Here is a 15,287-nt window from a genome sequence, read left to right as displayed (position 1 = left end):
GCTCGAGGTATCACAAATCAAAGTTAAAAGCTAGCCCATTAAGAAGGTAACGCTTGGAATACTCGATGATAATACAATAGATCTTTATACAACAGATATTTCATATAAACGATGCAAAAATTATCCTAGCCTTATTTAACATATAACCTGATATCTCTATAAGTTTTATATTTTCATATAAGACTTATTATTATACTATATCGGCAATTTTTTACGATTTATATATCGTACAGAATGAACGGATAATAAAACCTTATATCTCGTATAAATGTGTTTCCAAATATGTACACACATGATCCATAGTTGTATTCGATCGGCTAATAAATAATGTCGGAATTATCAGTTACTTTTTTATGGAAAATTAATTAACTCGGATACGATCGATAAGTAATGTTAGAACTTTCAATTAAAAAAAAAAACGAAAGAAAAAAGAGAGGAAAAAACAAGAAAGAAAAAAGAGATCAAAAATATTGAAAATTCCTATATTACTTATTGGCTGATACGATATAAGCCATGCAACTTGTATAACACGAAACGTATCCATTGTACCTTCAGTAAATTGTTCTCTGTCGAGTTTGAATGATCGTTCGGTGAAATGAAAATCTTTTCGGACGACGTACATGCCGATTAATCGAGATGGTTTTCGCTAAAAGCGCATAGTACCAATGTCAAATATAAATCATAAACGATGAGAACGAGCTCGAAAACGATGTTGTCGGAGCGCTTACGCAGCTGTGTGAGCAAAAGAGGGCAGTTACCCTTGACGATGACACCCGAGAGTGGCACGGCAGCCATCCTCGTAGTGCTTCACACGAGGAAACCCGGAAAATAATCGTGTTTATTAAAGAGTTGTGTTAGTGTCTCCGAACGTTGAAATCGTATCTGGACTTTGTCGACGTTCCTAACGCTTCTATCTCACCAACGAAGAATTCGGTTAACGGCAAATAAATAAAGGAAAAAAAAAACAAACAAACAAACAAAAAGAAAATGAAAAATAAAAAGAACACATGTGGGAATACAATAATAAATCTTTTCAAATACGTGAAACGCAGTAGTGTTATTTTTATGAACGTGTTAGTGACTTGACTTCTGTTATTCGATTCGTCAAATGGACTGTTCTTAACAATACTTGCGAAACTGTAATTATATAAAATTGTTGTAGTAACGAAGAAAAGAAAATTGTTAAAACGGATTGATCACGTCGATTAAGAATTAATCATAAATAAGGAAATATCGCTGAGAAGGAAAGGAAGCAAGAAAATGCACGAAGAAAATGTTCCTCTGAAAAAAAGTCCAAAGAGATGAGCGCATAAGTTAAGCCTTCTTTTTCTTTCTTTCTTTCTTTCTCTCTTTCCTTTTTTTTCATTTTTATTTTCTTTTTTTTTCTTCTTTCTTCTTTTTTTATTCTATTACATGCGGAATGCCGAGTTGTGCGCGCGAGTCTGCGCTGTTAAAGTTCGTTCACATGGCGCAGGTACGGTCGAGCACGTCGGTGCATGCGCAATGCTGTATTGATCCTGCGAATCTAAGATGCATGTACCATCATCCAGTGGTCCATTGGCTGTACACAATGCCATTTCTGTTCTACGTTCTTCCGTCGTTTCATTGAACGCTACAAATCCGTGTGAGTAATGCGATACACGACGAATCCTTCTTACATTTCCGATCGATAAAAGCAAGACCAGAAAGAAGATCGTGCGAGTTGGCGTTTAGATTATGACATCTACCTAGAGCCACAAGATTTCGCCCTACGAGATACGCGCACCGACACTTTTTGGAAGCCTGATTAACGAGTACGTAACTATCTCGCGTTTTACATTCATTCAAGAGATTGAAAGATCAGTTTCGCAAATTTTTTTTTAGAAAAAGAAAAAGCACGTGTAAATTGATTTAATCTATTTGACATATTCAGTAATTTAAATATACTTTTTTACGTTTACTGTTAATTAAAATCTAAAATATAGTTTGTTTAAAATTAATCGTTGTTTTTAAAACATATCGGTATTTATATATATTCGAGAAGAAAAAATTCAATATTTTCTAAATTTTCATATATATGTATGTGTATATATATATATATATATATATGTATGTATATATAAATGGATGAAACAAAAATTGAGACAAAAATTTATAAGATATTTATTTAAAATTTATTGGAAATTGTTTAAATGACAAAATCTATTGATAAAAAATTGAAATTTGTTAAACGATATAAATCGAAGGAAATATTAACTGGAAGAAATGATACCCCAATATGTATAAACGATTCCAAGTTTAATTTCGACTCCTTCGACATAAAGTCAATATAGATAGATGGTAGTTAACGCAACAGGTTCATAAATCCCTGACTAGCAATAGCATATAAAGCCTAGTTAAGCTAACGTTATAAAGGTAAAAGTGTCGATTCTATTAAACTACAGCCTCGTTTCGACAATAATTTATTGATCGACCTAGAGTCGTCGATACTGCTAACGGAGAAAGGAAATATTTCTCGGTTGATTGGAGTAACATTTTTTCTATACTTTATTTTTATATATTCTACTTTTTGCTTTGTCTTTATTATTCTTTTTTATCTTTTTTAATTTCTTTTTTATAAAAATAACGAGAAAATGATCATGAAATATTTCTAACTTTTTTCAGAGAGTCAATAACAATATATAAATAAATATACACAACCGAATTATAATGATAGTCAGATTAATTACCGTGATCCTCACAGCGAGGATTTGCTATGGGAATCCCGATGCTAAACGACTTTACGATGACCTACTCTCGAATTACAATCGTCTTATTCGACCCGTTTTGAACAACACAGATACGGTCGTTGTTAAGCTAGGTCTTCGTCTCTCGCAGCTCATTGACCTGGTAAGAAAAATCTATAATTTGTTCACTTCTTTTAAAATATACATTTATTATAATATAAATATCTTGAAAAAAAAAGTAACTAATAATTTTATATACTTATAGAATTTAAAGGATCAAATCTTAACAACAAACGTTTGGTTAGAACATGTAAGTATAACGATGTTATAAACTATTACAATGATCTTAATATTAAAAAAAAAATAGTAATAATAATAATGATAATAATAATAATAAATGAATTTGGTTAACTTTTAGGAATGGCAGGATCACAAGTTTCAATGGGATCCATCGGAATATGGAGGTGTGACGGAACTCTATGTACCGAGCGAACATATATGGTTACCCGATATCGTACTTTACAACAAGTAAGAAATTTCATCCTAAAATACCTCCTTCTATCCCGGATAAAACAGATAAAAAAATTGTAACATCAATTTTCTAGCGCCGATGGAGAATATGGCGTAACCACCATGACAAAAGCTATTTTACATTTCACGGGTAAAGTTCTTTGGACACCACCAGCTATTTTTAAATCATCCTGCGAAATCGACGTCAGATATTTTCCATTCGATCAGCAAACTTGTTTCATGAAGTTTGGTTCGTGGACGTACGATGGCTTCCAGGTTGGTCAGAAAGAATTTAATCAAAGCAAAATGCAAAATCGATGTTAATTAAAATTACTTTTCAGATCGATTTGAAACACATTAATCAAAAATTAGGAGACAAAGTAGAAGTTGGTATCGATCTACGTGAATATTATCCAAGTGTCGAATGGGACATTTTAGGTGTACCAGCGGAACGTCACAAGAAGTATTATCCCTGTTGTCACGAACCTTATCCTGACATATTCTTCAATATCACGTTACGTCGTAAAACTCTCTTCTATACGGTGAACCTAATCGTACCGTGCGTGAGCATCTCTTATCTTTCGGTATTGGCTTTCTATCTACCTGCTGATTCAGGAGAGAAAATAGCCTTGTGTATCAACATTCTCCTATCTCAAACAATGTTCTTCCTATTGATATCAGAAATCATACCGTCTACTTCGTTAGCATTACCATTATTAGGCAAATACTTACTCTTCACAATGATCCTCGTAGGTCTTTCGGTAGTTATAACAATAATAATATTAAATGTTCATTATCGTAAACCAAGTACACACAAAATGGCACCGTGGGTCAGAAAGATATTCCTTCAACAATTACCAAGGTTATTACTAATGAGAGTACAGGATGATTTTAACCATGATCTTGCTGCTTACAAAATACATGGAGGAGGGAAATCTAGGAAAAAAAGTAAATTCAATGCAGCCGTTGCAGCTGCTGTTCAATCTTCCTCCATCATCTCTTCTCCGGATTCTGCTCGTCATCAACGTATCGGTGGTACTTTCTTCAATTAATAAAAATAATAATAATGATAGTGATATGTAAATCGAAATTATATCGTCTTCTCCAGGTTGCAACGGCTTACATACAACAACTGCACACAACAGATTTCTTGGTGGAGGTTTTGGTGGCTACAATGGACTTCCAACTGTCATGTCTGGATTGGATGAGTCTTTGAGCGACATCACTCCTAAAAAAAAGTATCCATTCGAACTCGAGAAAGCTTTACACAATGTGACGTTCATTCAACATCATATACAACGGCAGGACGAGTTCAATTCTGTAAATATTCACGAATATAACTAATCTCCATAGTTTGTGCTCAATCAGTCATTTTCTTTTTACGTTTTTACATCTACTTGCAACACTAAAATTATCAAATCTGTCAAAATAAACAATTTTAGATATCTTCTTTTATTATGATTACATTGTTAAATTAAAATATTAATCGGATTCTGTTCCTGTTTATTTTGTTTATTTATTAGTATAAAAAAATATGATAAAAATAGATCGATAGTTCTAATGTTAATTACTATAGCTGTTTATAATAAATTATACTTGTCTAATTTAATAAAAAGCATTGTCCCTAAAGATTAAAGGTAAATTTTTATTCTTTGCAGGAGGATCAAGATTGGAGTTATGTCTCTATGGTTCTCGATCGATTTTTTCTCTTTGTCTTCACGATAGCTTCCATAGGAGGAACACTTACTATTCTCGCTGAAGCTCCTGCCCTGTACGACACTACTAAAGCTATCGACATGCAATATTCTTCTATTACTCATCGACAATATTTACCACCGAACCAACATTCAACGGAACCTTCTGTTTAAAAAATTATAACGTCATTCATTTATATATTAAACATACAATGCACAGTTTATAAAAATCCTCTTGTCTTCCAGTGTTTCCGTGGATACGAATGAGTTAAAAGAAAATCTGAAAGACAAGAGTTACGGTGTCACTCTTTACAAAAAGATAAAAGAAAAAAAAAAAAAAAAAAGAGAGAACTGTAGACTAATTCTAACTACGTATTCTAAATACGTTTCTCGCTAGAATATTTAAACGTACTTATTCGTATTTAGTCCACTTTCAGTTTCTTACTCGGAAAATATAAAAAAAAAAAAAGAAAAAAGAAAAAAAAATGTAGCGAGAGGTTTAAATGAAATGAAACGTTTAAAAGAGAGTAATGTCTCTCCATACAAGCGTATACACTCTTGTATTTGTAAATCACGATCAATTTCGAAATAAACGTGGCCTAAAAATCAAAAGAATAATTAACGTACGTAGATACTCGAAGAGATTCGTCATCGTGCCTTATTCACGTGACGTTTCTAACGAAAGGAAAAAAAATAATATTCCTTAAAATTAAAGTATGTTTATCTAATTCGATTTAATTATTAGCTGGGGGAAAAACACGATTTTTTTCCCGATTAAAAATACTATTAATAGATTTTCAGGTGTGCCAATAATATGTAATATAGATATGATACGAATGTAAGATCTTTAAAACTATTCTAATGATAAGATGGGGGAGAGATATAAATAATTCGTTGATCTTTAACTGTGCATACAAAAGCATGTTGATGCTCCAATTAATCTTCCCGATGAGCAAATAAAAATAATAGTAATATATTATAAATATATACATATATATGTATATACGTAAGTTTTCAATAAAAATATAAGCAACATCTTTTTCATTAAAAATGATTAAAATATAATCGAATTTGTTCGATACACACTGTATGCCTATGTCAATATAAATAAATAATAATTACACTGATATATTCGTAAGAATGAAAATTATTCAAAATTATTTTATATATACTCCAACGTAAACTTCCTTTTTGTCCTTTTTCTAATTTTCACGCTCCATTTTCCTTTTTGTTCTACATGGAAAGAGCAGTTATACACAAAGGCTATTAATGATATAACGAGATCTTATGTTCTACAAATAAACATCGTGCAGAAAAAGAAGATTTGAAAGAAATTTCTAAGTTGACTTGAAATTTATTCTATATTATTAATATTTTCGTTGCAACAGCATCATCCGTGAATACTCTGCTGCTGTATGGACAATTCGAACATCAGCGTACACTTTAGCGCAGACCATGTATTTATCACGAATTGAATGTATACTTTATCAGAGTATAAGATTCGATTCTTTATTGCGCAACATGTAAATTATTTTTATAATTACGCGACATTAAATTTAAGTTATATTAAATTATAATTTAATAAATATAATTTTGTAAATAAATGTGAATATTAAGCTGACTGAGCTTAAGTAACAAAAATAGGTATCTACTATTACCGTTCGGTAAAATAGAGATCTACCATTACTCGCCTAATTACCGATTAGATAAAACTGGGATCTACTATTACCAAATTTGGTTGGTAAAAAGCAGATCTCTATTATTATCAACGAAAATATTCGACCAATAAATAGAGTTTTACTGTTACTAATGTAGTTTATTTCATGGTTTGATTAATTCTTTTATCGATACTACTGACTTAGTAAGACAGATTCATTCCATTATTCTATTTAATTTGTCTGGATCAATACTAATATAGCTTTTATAGTGGTTTAAGAAAATGTATGTAAACTCGAAAGCTTTAATATCTTTTGGTTGAATTTTAATTAATCAATAACAGATCAATTAAAACCGCCTGAGTTTTCTCGGTCGATAAAGCGAAATCTATTGTTATTAACCGAGTAATAAATATCTAATTGGTAAGGAAGAGATCTACTTTGATCAATTATCATCTACTCAACGGAGTAAATAAAACAACTATTTTTGCTAAATATTTTCACTGCGTTTTGTAAAATAGAATGCTGCACGTTGTACATGGCCAATCTAGAATCAAATGAATTACGATTGTTTCTTGATTGCTTCCTAATGTCTCCTCCGTAACTAAGCAATCGTATTGGACAGACTTGCAACGAGAAGTAAAACAAACAGTAAATGTGGATACATGAATATGAGTATGAGTGTGAGTAAGTATGAATTATGTAGATAGTGCAATGGTAATAGTATATTAACTTTACATTGTTTGATTACATAAGTAGCTATAGATCTGTAAAATAAACCTGTGAGTGTGGGTTTGTATGAATGTACAGATAATTATGGTAATAGTAATGTGGTTGACCGCACGTATAAGGAAATTACATATACCAGCATCGGAAATGGGAATAGATATAATGGAAATGACGAGATGATGGAAATAATAGAAATTATGGAAATGATAATGAAAAGAATGATGAGAATAAAGACGATAAAGATGAAAATAATGACAATGATGATAATAATGCTAAAAAGGAAATGATTTGGGATGGAATTGTATCAGAATCGTGTCTTTCACTGTGCAGTAAGATGCAGACCTCTGCGCAACCCTTTGAAATGTAATTGTTCGCTTGCTTTTTCATTTAATTTCAAATAATCGAATAAAATTGAAATAGCATTAGTCTCTGAACTATATTGATGACCTTAATCGATTAACTGAAATTCGATTTGGTTAAATGTGAAGCCGTCTACGACTTGCTAGATGTCATCAAACGATGACTATAGTTACTCATCATCGCACACTCGCTATATCATTCTATCGGTGATTTAAGTTAATCGTTAAAATTTCATATTTATTCAAAGCTTCGATTATATTAATTCAACGCAACTTTATGAAGAAACTAATAATTTAGATGACGCGTGACAAAGTATCAAATATTATGCTCTGTCAGCGATAAATTATACGTTCATAGTTCGTGATAAAGTACACGATCGTACCAAGCTCAAGTGCACACTCATATTCTGACTGCCCATATAACAACAGAGTACTCGAGGACAATGCTGTCATATCAAAAGGTTTTAAAATATTTAAAAATATTTAAAAAATTGTATTATCTTTGCAGAAAACCACGTTTCTTTTTTTTTTGTAATAGACGCCAGCGTGCTTTTATTAGTTTGTGATTTTTAAAAATCATTACAATGTAAATTTTCAAATGTCAAGCAGTCCGATCGCATCGTTCACATTTCAATTTGATAAATCTCAAGAACATCAAGGTCTTATCTATTTCGCAATTGATGATACGGTAGAATTTTATCATGCATTGAAATAAGCATCATGATATGTTATAACAGTTACAGATAAGTATCAATTTTGTAGCATCAATTTCTATATTTCGACATAAATGACATTAATATTAATGATACTTGAGATACTCGCTCTAAATAAATCAAATAATAAATTTGAATTTATCGTAAAATTAAAAGTAAATTTCTTTCTTTTTTTTCTTTTTGTTTGTTTCTTTTTTCTTTTTCCTCTAGTGGAATGACAAATCCTTCGCAATATACACAAGAATACTTATTATATACAATACTAGCATGTAAATGTGTATATTATATATAATATATCACGTAGAATACAAATATAAAATTATGTATAGTACTAATATAAAGAACATGCGTGGAATACTCTTAGAAATATATTCATTATGGCAAATACACGTATCTTTCTTCAAAAGCATTTTTCCTTTTCTTCCAATATACCTTCGTAAGAAAACGATATTGCCTTTATATAAATAATTTCATTAAACAATTAAAATCAAATAAATCCAACGTGATGAATTATCATGATTACTCACTCACTCACTCAACACCCTGTATTATAATCATCATTCTCTTATTCAAATGTATAAAGCGCATATTTTATGTTGCATCCTGTATCATAGAAAAGATTAAAATATTTACGTTATGTGCGCTTCGTTTAATATTATATCCCTTCCAAAGAACTCGCTCTTTTTTTTTATAATACAAAAATAAAAATTCTCATCAACACCTTCAACAGGAAGTCAGACGATTTTTTTCGGATTCTTTTCCTTTAAAATGAAAATATACCAAAATAAAAAGGTCTACTGTTGTACTTTCCGTAATTAATTATAAATTTATTTTAAATACTAGAAAGAGAAAATAAAAGAAGATTACATGATATAATAAACAGGAATATTCCTAAATTCCAGTCTTACACACACACACACATGTATATATATATATGTATATGTATATGTATAATATATATAAATATTTATATATAAATATTTATATATAAATATACATATACAAAATACATATATAAATAAATTATATATATATATATATATATATATATATGCGTATGTGTGTATGTCTATATATATACATACATCGATCACTACTTGCTATATCGAAAATGCCTCAAGGAGATACACGTGTCCTCCTTTTCAAAAAGGATGTCTTAAAATTCTTTCATCTTATTGGGAAAGAGTCTTACTGTATCGCACGTGGAATGTAATAAATGTAAGCGAGAATAACACTGTTATACATCCTTACTAACGATGATATAAATATATTATCGCTTTCTCAGTCCCATTTGCTCTACTCTCTCATACGTACGGCTAATTCTAATTGAATAGAATTTAAACTAGGTGACTATCACTCCATATAGGTTGCATTCGAATGTTTCGTAAAGAATAAGCGTAGAGCTTGCATGTATACACATATGATACGTACACACCTACATACATACATACATACATACATACATACATACATATATACTATTTGCAGCACAACCTGCTATAATATATGTAGGTACCCTTATTAACCACTCTTCCATTACTTTTTATACGCGACAAGTATAGAGTATCGAATACATAGTTTTGTTATATTTTTTCTGTTTTCTTTTTTTTTTTTGGTTTTCTTCTGTTTTCATGGAATAACACAGTACCTAATTACATGGAAGGCTGAGAAAAAGTGCGTGTCATCTAGATGCACTTTTTATAGTAACAATCAGCCCTTCCACGTACCAATATAATTTTTGCAATTAGGACAAAAGTGATGGACGCTCATGAAGGCACTCATGCAGTAAGGCAAACAAGAGCATAAACAACATCTGAAATGAAAATTTTATCGATCTTATATAATACTTCTTGAGAAAGAAATTTTATGTTAGATTAACTCGCATGTGTTACAAAGGCCATGAATTTTCTTTTTCCTTTATATATTATCATTTTTATCGATAGATAAAATATAGCAGATATATAATATAATATATATAATATATATATATGAAATATATATATGAAATATATTATGAATTAATATTAATATTTAACATATATAAAATATATTAATAGGTAACATATAATATATGTATATATTTATAATATATAATATATCACTGTTATAATATACAAAATATTATAAATTATTTAATATATATATATAAACGGATATATATCTAAAAATATATACATATCTATATTTATAAGCGTTACGTCTATTAAAGTATAATACTTACCCCAATAAGCAAAGCACGATACAACAGATGTGAGCACTCGGTTGATGATCCGATATCGTAGTGGTCTTAATGTCAGTATGGCACGTCGGACAAGTCATTTTGATCGCGTGTGGACCTAGAGCGAAGGTTACATGTTGGTGAATGATCCGCACTTCCGGCGGAGGTGCAAAGTTCTGATTCGTATTAAACGGCTGCGATGCACTGTGGTCATTCGGCACAGCATAATTTGAGGGCATTGGCATTGTAGTCTGTTTCGGTGGCTGATTATCTGAAATTTGTACAGAAATACGTCGTACATATATCTAATCTAACAAAATGTGAAAAAGTAAAAGCAAAATTAATCAAGAATATTATTACACATTTTTCCATTCGCAAGTTTTCATTTTATTTCCGACTTCAATGATCGATCGATCACGTATCCGAATATCTTCTATATTAATTTTAATATCTCCCACGAAAAATTTTAATCGAATACGTTATAATTATATCTAATAGGAATAAATCAAGATGACGAAAAACAAACAAAAAAAATGAAAGAAAGAATCTATCAAATTAATCAAGAATATATCGTACGTTAATTTCTTTAATTAATTGTTTTCTCTTACGGCAAATATTTTGTTTAATATCCGATCGCAATGATCGATCATATATTTTCTAATATCTCTATCAACTAAACATCTAAACGATCTCAACTATTCAAAATAGATCATTTATTCTATCGATGTCAACGGGTCTGAATATTATACAATATAACATACACGTTGGTGGTACTGGCATCGTCGATACTCCTACGGGGTATGGAGGATTAGGTAAACCTCCACCATAAGCAATAGCTTCTTCGTAAGAAGGTGGACCTGTTGGTAATGACGCTTGCATAGGTGCTGATGGTTCCATGTTGCTACCACCAGCTCCTGTAGTTTTCTCCATATCTTCGAAAATAAAGGATCAATGATAAATGATGAGATTTTAATGAAGTAGTAAACTCGATGAGAAGGTTTAAAACCTTACGACAAGATATTGACAGTGATTAATGATTCCTTAGACGATTACAAACGTTTATTTAATCTAGAATATCGTTTTTCATTGTTCATGATTCTTTTGCAAATAAATTGTTCTACAAAAAGGAAAAGAAAAAAAAGATGAGAGAGAAATAGTAACTCAATGGAAAAAGTATACGATTAAATAACGCTTACATCGTTTAATTATATATATATATATATATATATATATATATATATATTTTTTTTTTTTTTTTTTTTTTTTTTTTAATAAAGGATCAGAAAAACGTAACTCGATACGAAAAAAAAAGCAAGATTACAAAAACTGACATGAATTATCGTTTATTTGTATCGTTTTCTAAATAAAGTGTATCAGAGAAAAACTGGTAACTCGATATGAAAAGCATACGATTAAAAAAAAACTTGCATGGATTATCGTTTATTTGTATCTTTTTTCAAATAAAGTGTATCACAAAAAAATTGGTAACTCGATACGAAAAGCATACTATTTAAAAAACTTACATAGATTGTCATTTATTCGTATCATTTTTCAAATAAAGTGTATCACAAAGAAGGACTGATAAAGCATACGATTTACGAAACATTTATTTATATAAAAAGTGTGTTCGTGTTAGAAAAAAAAAAAGAAAACAAAAAGCAAAAACAAAAGTAACGCAATATAAAATATATACGTTGTTAGATATACGTAATGTCGAAGATTATTAGAACGTTCTTTCTAGATTAAATAAACAATGGTGTCTTATTGTTCATCTCTTATCTTTTTCCGAGAAGATAAATAATGAATTGAATGGAGAAGTGAAAAGTAATAATGAAAAGATGTTTGTATAAGGCAGAAATAACTGGATTATCAAGAAATACATTTACGTCCATAACTAACGTTAACGAAAAAATTTCCGACCGTTTCTGTTATCGTGAAACCAATATTATATTTCCCAACGTGTAAGATTTATACTACATATATACATATATACATACATACATTCGTAAGAAAACGATAATTATTTTACAAACGATTCATATAATTAAACTTAAATAAATTATAATTAAAAACAAATATTTACAAATACAATTTGTTTCGTAACAAAATTATTCCGAATGATGAAAGATTTAAAAACATTATAGAATTACGACTTACATTAATCATAAATGTCGATTAAAATCCTTTAAATGGATTTTGTAATACGGGAGAATATTGTTACTTTTAAAGTATTTCGTATTTCTTGGTTGATATAAATGTTTTATATATATATATATAAATTTATAAATAAATAACTAAATATATATATGCTATAAATAAAAAATAAATAAATCGTACATAAAATTTAATCCATAAATGTTTAATCTATAATATATTATTTACCTTATATATTATTTACCTTATATGTTACTTCAAATACTCTACTTTTATACTTTTTATATTACATTTATATCCCGTATAATTAAATAAAATAAAAAAAAAAACGAATTATTAAAAAAGAAGAATATTAAATCGAATTAAAAATTATAATAACAAACGTACTTTATATCTTATTTTTTCAATAGGACGAGCAGCCATTGTGCGTCAGAGCCAATATTTATTATTAAATATCATTTACATTCGGCAATAAAGTAGATATTGATGAGTTACAGTGCAAACGAACGGAACGAATTTGGCAACTTCTCCTTATAACGGATAAAAATGATATCATCTTACGAAATAATATGCCAAATAAATATGTGGTAGAAAAAATGGCTGGTTTATCAAATTTTTAAACTTCTTGTAAAATGAGAGATAAATAGATAGATATATATATAAATAGATAGATAGATAGAAAGATAGAGAAAGAGAGAAAGAGAAAGAAAGAGAGAGAGAGAGAGAGAGTGAGAGAGAGAGAAAGAGAAAGAAAGACAATTAAAGTTGTAGTCGCAACCGGAAAAGAAGATATACATACATAAATACATATATGTATTTACCTAGGTAGATATACATACATCCATCTACTTTAATATTTGAACATAAATAGGTGCTACGACTTGGGAATAGAAAGTTAGATGTTAAGTAACGTACTCAAAGATGACGGCGACGACACGAGCGAATTCAAGTGTGAGCAATGTATGCGGTGTGTGTGTGTGTGTGTGTGTGTGTGTGTGTGTGTGACGTGTGTATATGTACATTTATTAGAAAATTGTTAGAAGAATAGTTTCTTGGAAAGAATACTTACGTGGAAAGGTTTTTTCTTTTATTTTTTTTTTTTCTTTCTTTTTTATTTTATCGACCGAACGCAACTCTTTTTACAAATCAAGAAGTATCACTCGATGTAAGCTAATGGCATAATTACACGTCAAATTTACATACGAATATCTCTCTCTCTCTCTCTCTCTCTCTCTCTCTCTCTCTCTCTCTCTCTCTCTCTCTCTCTCTCTCTCTCTCTCCTTTTCTCTATCTCTTTCGAAAATTAATAATAAAAAAAATCAAAAAAGATATACAAATTATCAAGAACAAATATAACATGGAAACGTCGCTAACCGGTTAGTTGACACAATGACGTAAGATATTCGTCTTTTGGATTTTGATATACATCTATAGATATACAAAACATACACAACGGCCCACAACGCAATTCGACCCTTCGTTCTAAGCGTCCTTTTTCGTTTCTTCTACCTTGAAACTCTTTCATACATATAAAAAGAAAATTCTTTTATTCTCGATGTGTAAAAAGAAAGAAAGAAAAAATAAAAAGAGGAAAAAGAAAATGGACAGGACAGGTATAACGAGCAAATCAAATTAATCGACGTAAGAATGATAAAACTTACTTTAATGTAGACTATGACGAAAGTTTACGTTTCGAACTGTGCCTTGTGATTGAGGTTATTTCTCTAGAAAATCTAAAAAAGCTTGGCTATATAACACGACTCTTCACGTAAGCACGTCTTTTCTCCCTAACTGTCACAAAATTCACACGAATATCTTCGTTGCCTTTCCTTAGGAATATTCCACACGTGAACCAGACGAGAGCAAAAGGCAAACAACACGCGAAGAGTCTCGACCGACACTGTATCTAAAAAAAAAAGCACTATCGATTCACACTCGATTCTCGAACGACGTAACTTATCGATACGATAGATACATAGTATCTTTCATAAGATGGCGTCATTGAGGCGGCGCGTTGAGTCCCTAGCATAGTGTGGTAATTAAATTGCATCATTCTTTTTATTATGATTATATATATATATATATATATATATATATAAGAAATTTTTTTTTTAATCGATTGCGTATTAATAGGTGTAATTATGTTCGAAATTTTTTGTTTTTCGTTCTTTGTTTCTCTTTTATATTCTTTTTTTCTTGAATGAATAGAGGAAAGAATAAAAAAACAAAAAAACAACGTTCAAGCCCATGCTGCATTGTTAATTCGTGTTCTTATCACGGCGCCACTTTAGCGCTATGTAGTTAACGCGGGACTTTCGAATTTACTCTTCTGGATTAAGATTTCCTACTTTATCGACACTAGTTTGTTTACCACACACAGAGCACATTTTAAGTTTGTTTTTATTCTTGTCTATTTTTCGTGTTCTGCTTGAAAATGTAAAGAAAAAAGAATCGATCAGTTACTAGAATAAAGTAATTATTGATCGCATTGTTGGGAATCGTTCGAATAAAGAAATAGCATTTTTAAAAATAACATTTTCTAAAATATCG

General features: G+C 30.0%; 2 protein-coding genes across 3 annotated transcripts; one reads left to right on the top strand and one right to left on the bottom strand.

Annotated features, from left to right (window-relative positions):
• The first annotated feature begins 1,530 nt into the window (after positions 1–1,530).
• Positions 1,531–6,036, top strand: LOC127067883 (acetylcholine receptor subunit alpha-like 2). Of its 2 annotated transcripts, none has more exons than XM_051003277.1 (8): positions 1,531–1,793; positions 2,644–2,868; positions 2,971–3,015; positions 3,124–3,233; positions 3,311–3,491; positions 3,557–4,247; positions 4,324–4,535; positions 4,874–6,036. In XM_051003277.1, exons 2-8 carry the CDS (start codon positions 2,689–2,691, stop codon positions 5,081–5,083), a joined length of 1,629 nt encoding a protein of 542 aa, XP_050859234.1. In that variant the 5' UTR covers positions 1,531–1,793; positions 2,644–2,688; the 3' UTR covers positions 5,084–6,036. The 2 variants fall into 2 exon arrangements, with proteins under 2 accessions (XP_050859234.1, XP_050859233.1); XM_051003276.1 differs by having other exon boundaries at positions 1,534–1,793; positions 3,557–4,250.
• A 1,233-nt stretch (positions 6,037–7,269) lies between these two features.
• Positions 7,270–14,653, bottom strand: LOC127067890 (lipopolysaccharide-induced tumor necrosis factor-alpha factor homolog). The gene is made up of 4 exons (XM_051003289.1): positions 14,399–14,653; positions 11,345–11,515; positions 10,587–10,854; positions 7,270–10,178 (listed from the first exon to the last, which is right to left on the bottom strand). The coding sequence occupies exons 2-4, from the start codon at positions 11,511–11,513 to the stop codon at positions 10,076–10,078; spliced, it is 540 nt and encodes a 179-aa protein (XP_050859246.1). The 5' UTR covers positions 11,514–11,515; positions 14,399–14,653; the 3' UTR covers positions 7,270–10,075.
• Between the last annotated feature and the right edge of the window lie 634 nt (positions 14,654–15,287).

This window comes from Vespula vulgaris, chromosome 12 (genome assembly GCF_905475345.1).
Source record: "Vespula vulgaris chromosome 12, iyVesVulg1.1, whole genome shotgun sequence".
NCBI lineage: Eukaryota > Metazoa > Arthropoda > Insecta > Hymenoptera > Vespidae > Vespula > Vespula vulgaris.
This window is presented reverse-complemented; position numbering and strand designations above follow the sequence as displayed.

Bases quoted from the DNA above. Each gene is read 5' to 3' on its own strand.
- LOC127067890 (XM_051003289.1), bottom strand. From the start codon at position 11,513: ATGGAGAAAACTACAGGAGCTGGTGGTAGCAACATGGAACCATCAGCA. The intron at 10,855-11,344 runs GTATGTTATATT...TACAAATTTCAG, and splicing joins GATGCCAGTACCACCAACGT to ATAATCAGCCACCGAAACAG. The intron at 10,179-10,586 runs GTAAGTATTATA...TTTTCATTTCAG, and splicing joins ATCGTGCTTTGCTTATTGGG to ATGTTGTTTATGCTCTTGTT.
- LOC127067883 (XM_051003276.1), top strand. From the start codon at position 2,689: ATGATAGTCAGATTAATTACCGTGATCCTCACAGCGAGGATTTGCTAT. The intron at 3,016-3,123 runs GTAAGTATAACG...GTTAACTTTTAG, and splicing joins CAAACGTTTGGTTAGAACAT to GAATGGCAGGATCACAAGTT. The intron at 3,492-3,556 runs GTTGGTCAGAAA...ATTACTTTTCAG, and splicing joins GGACGTACGATGGCTTCCAG to ATCGATTTGAAACACATTAA.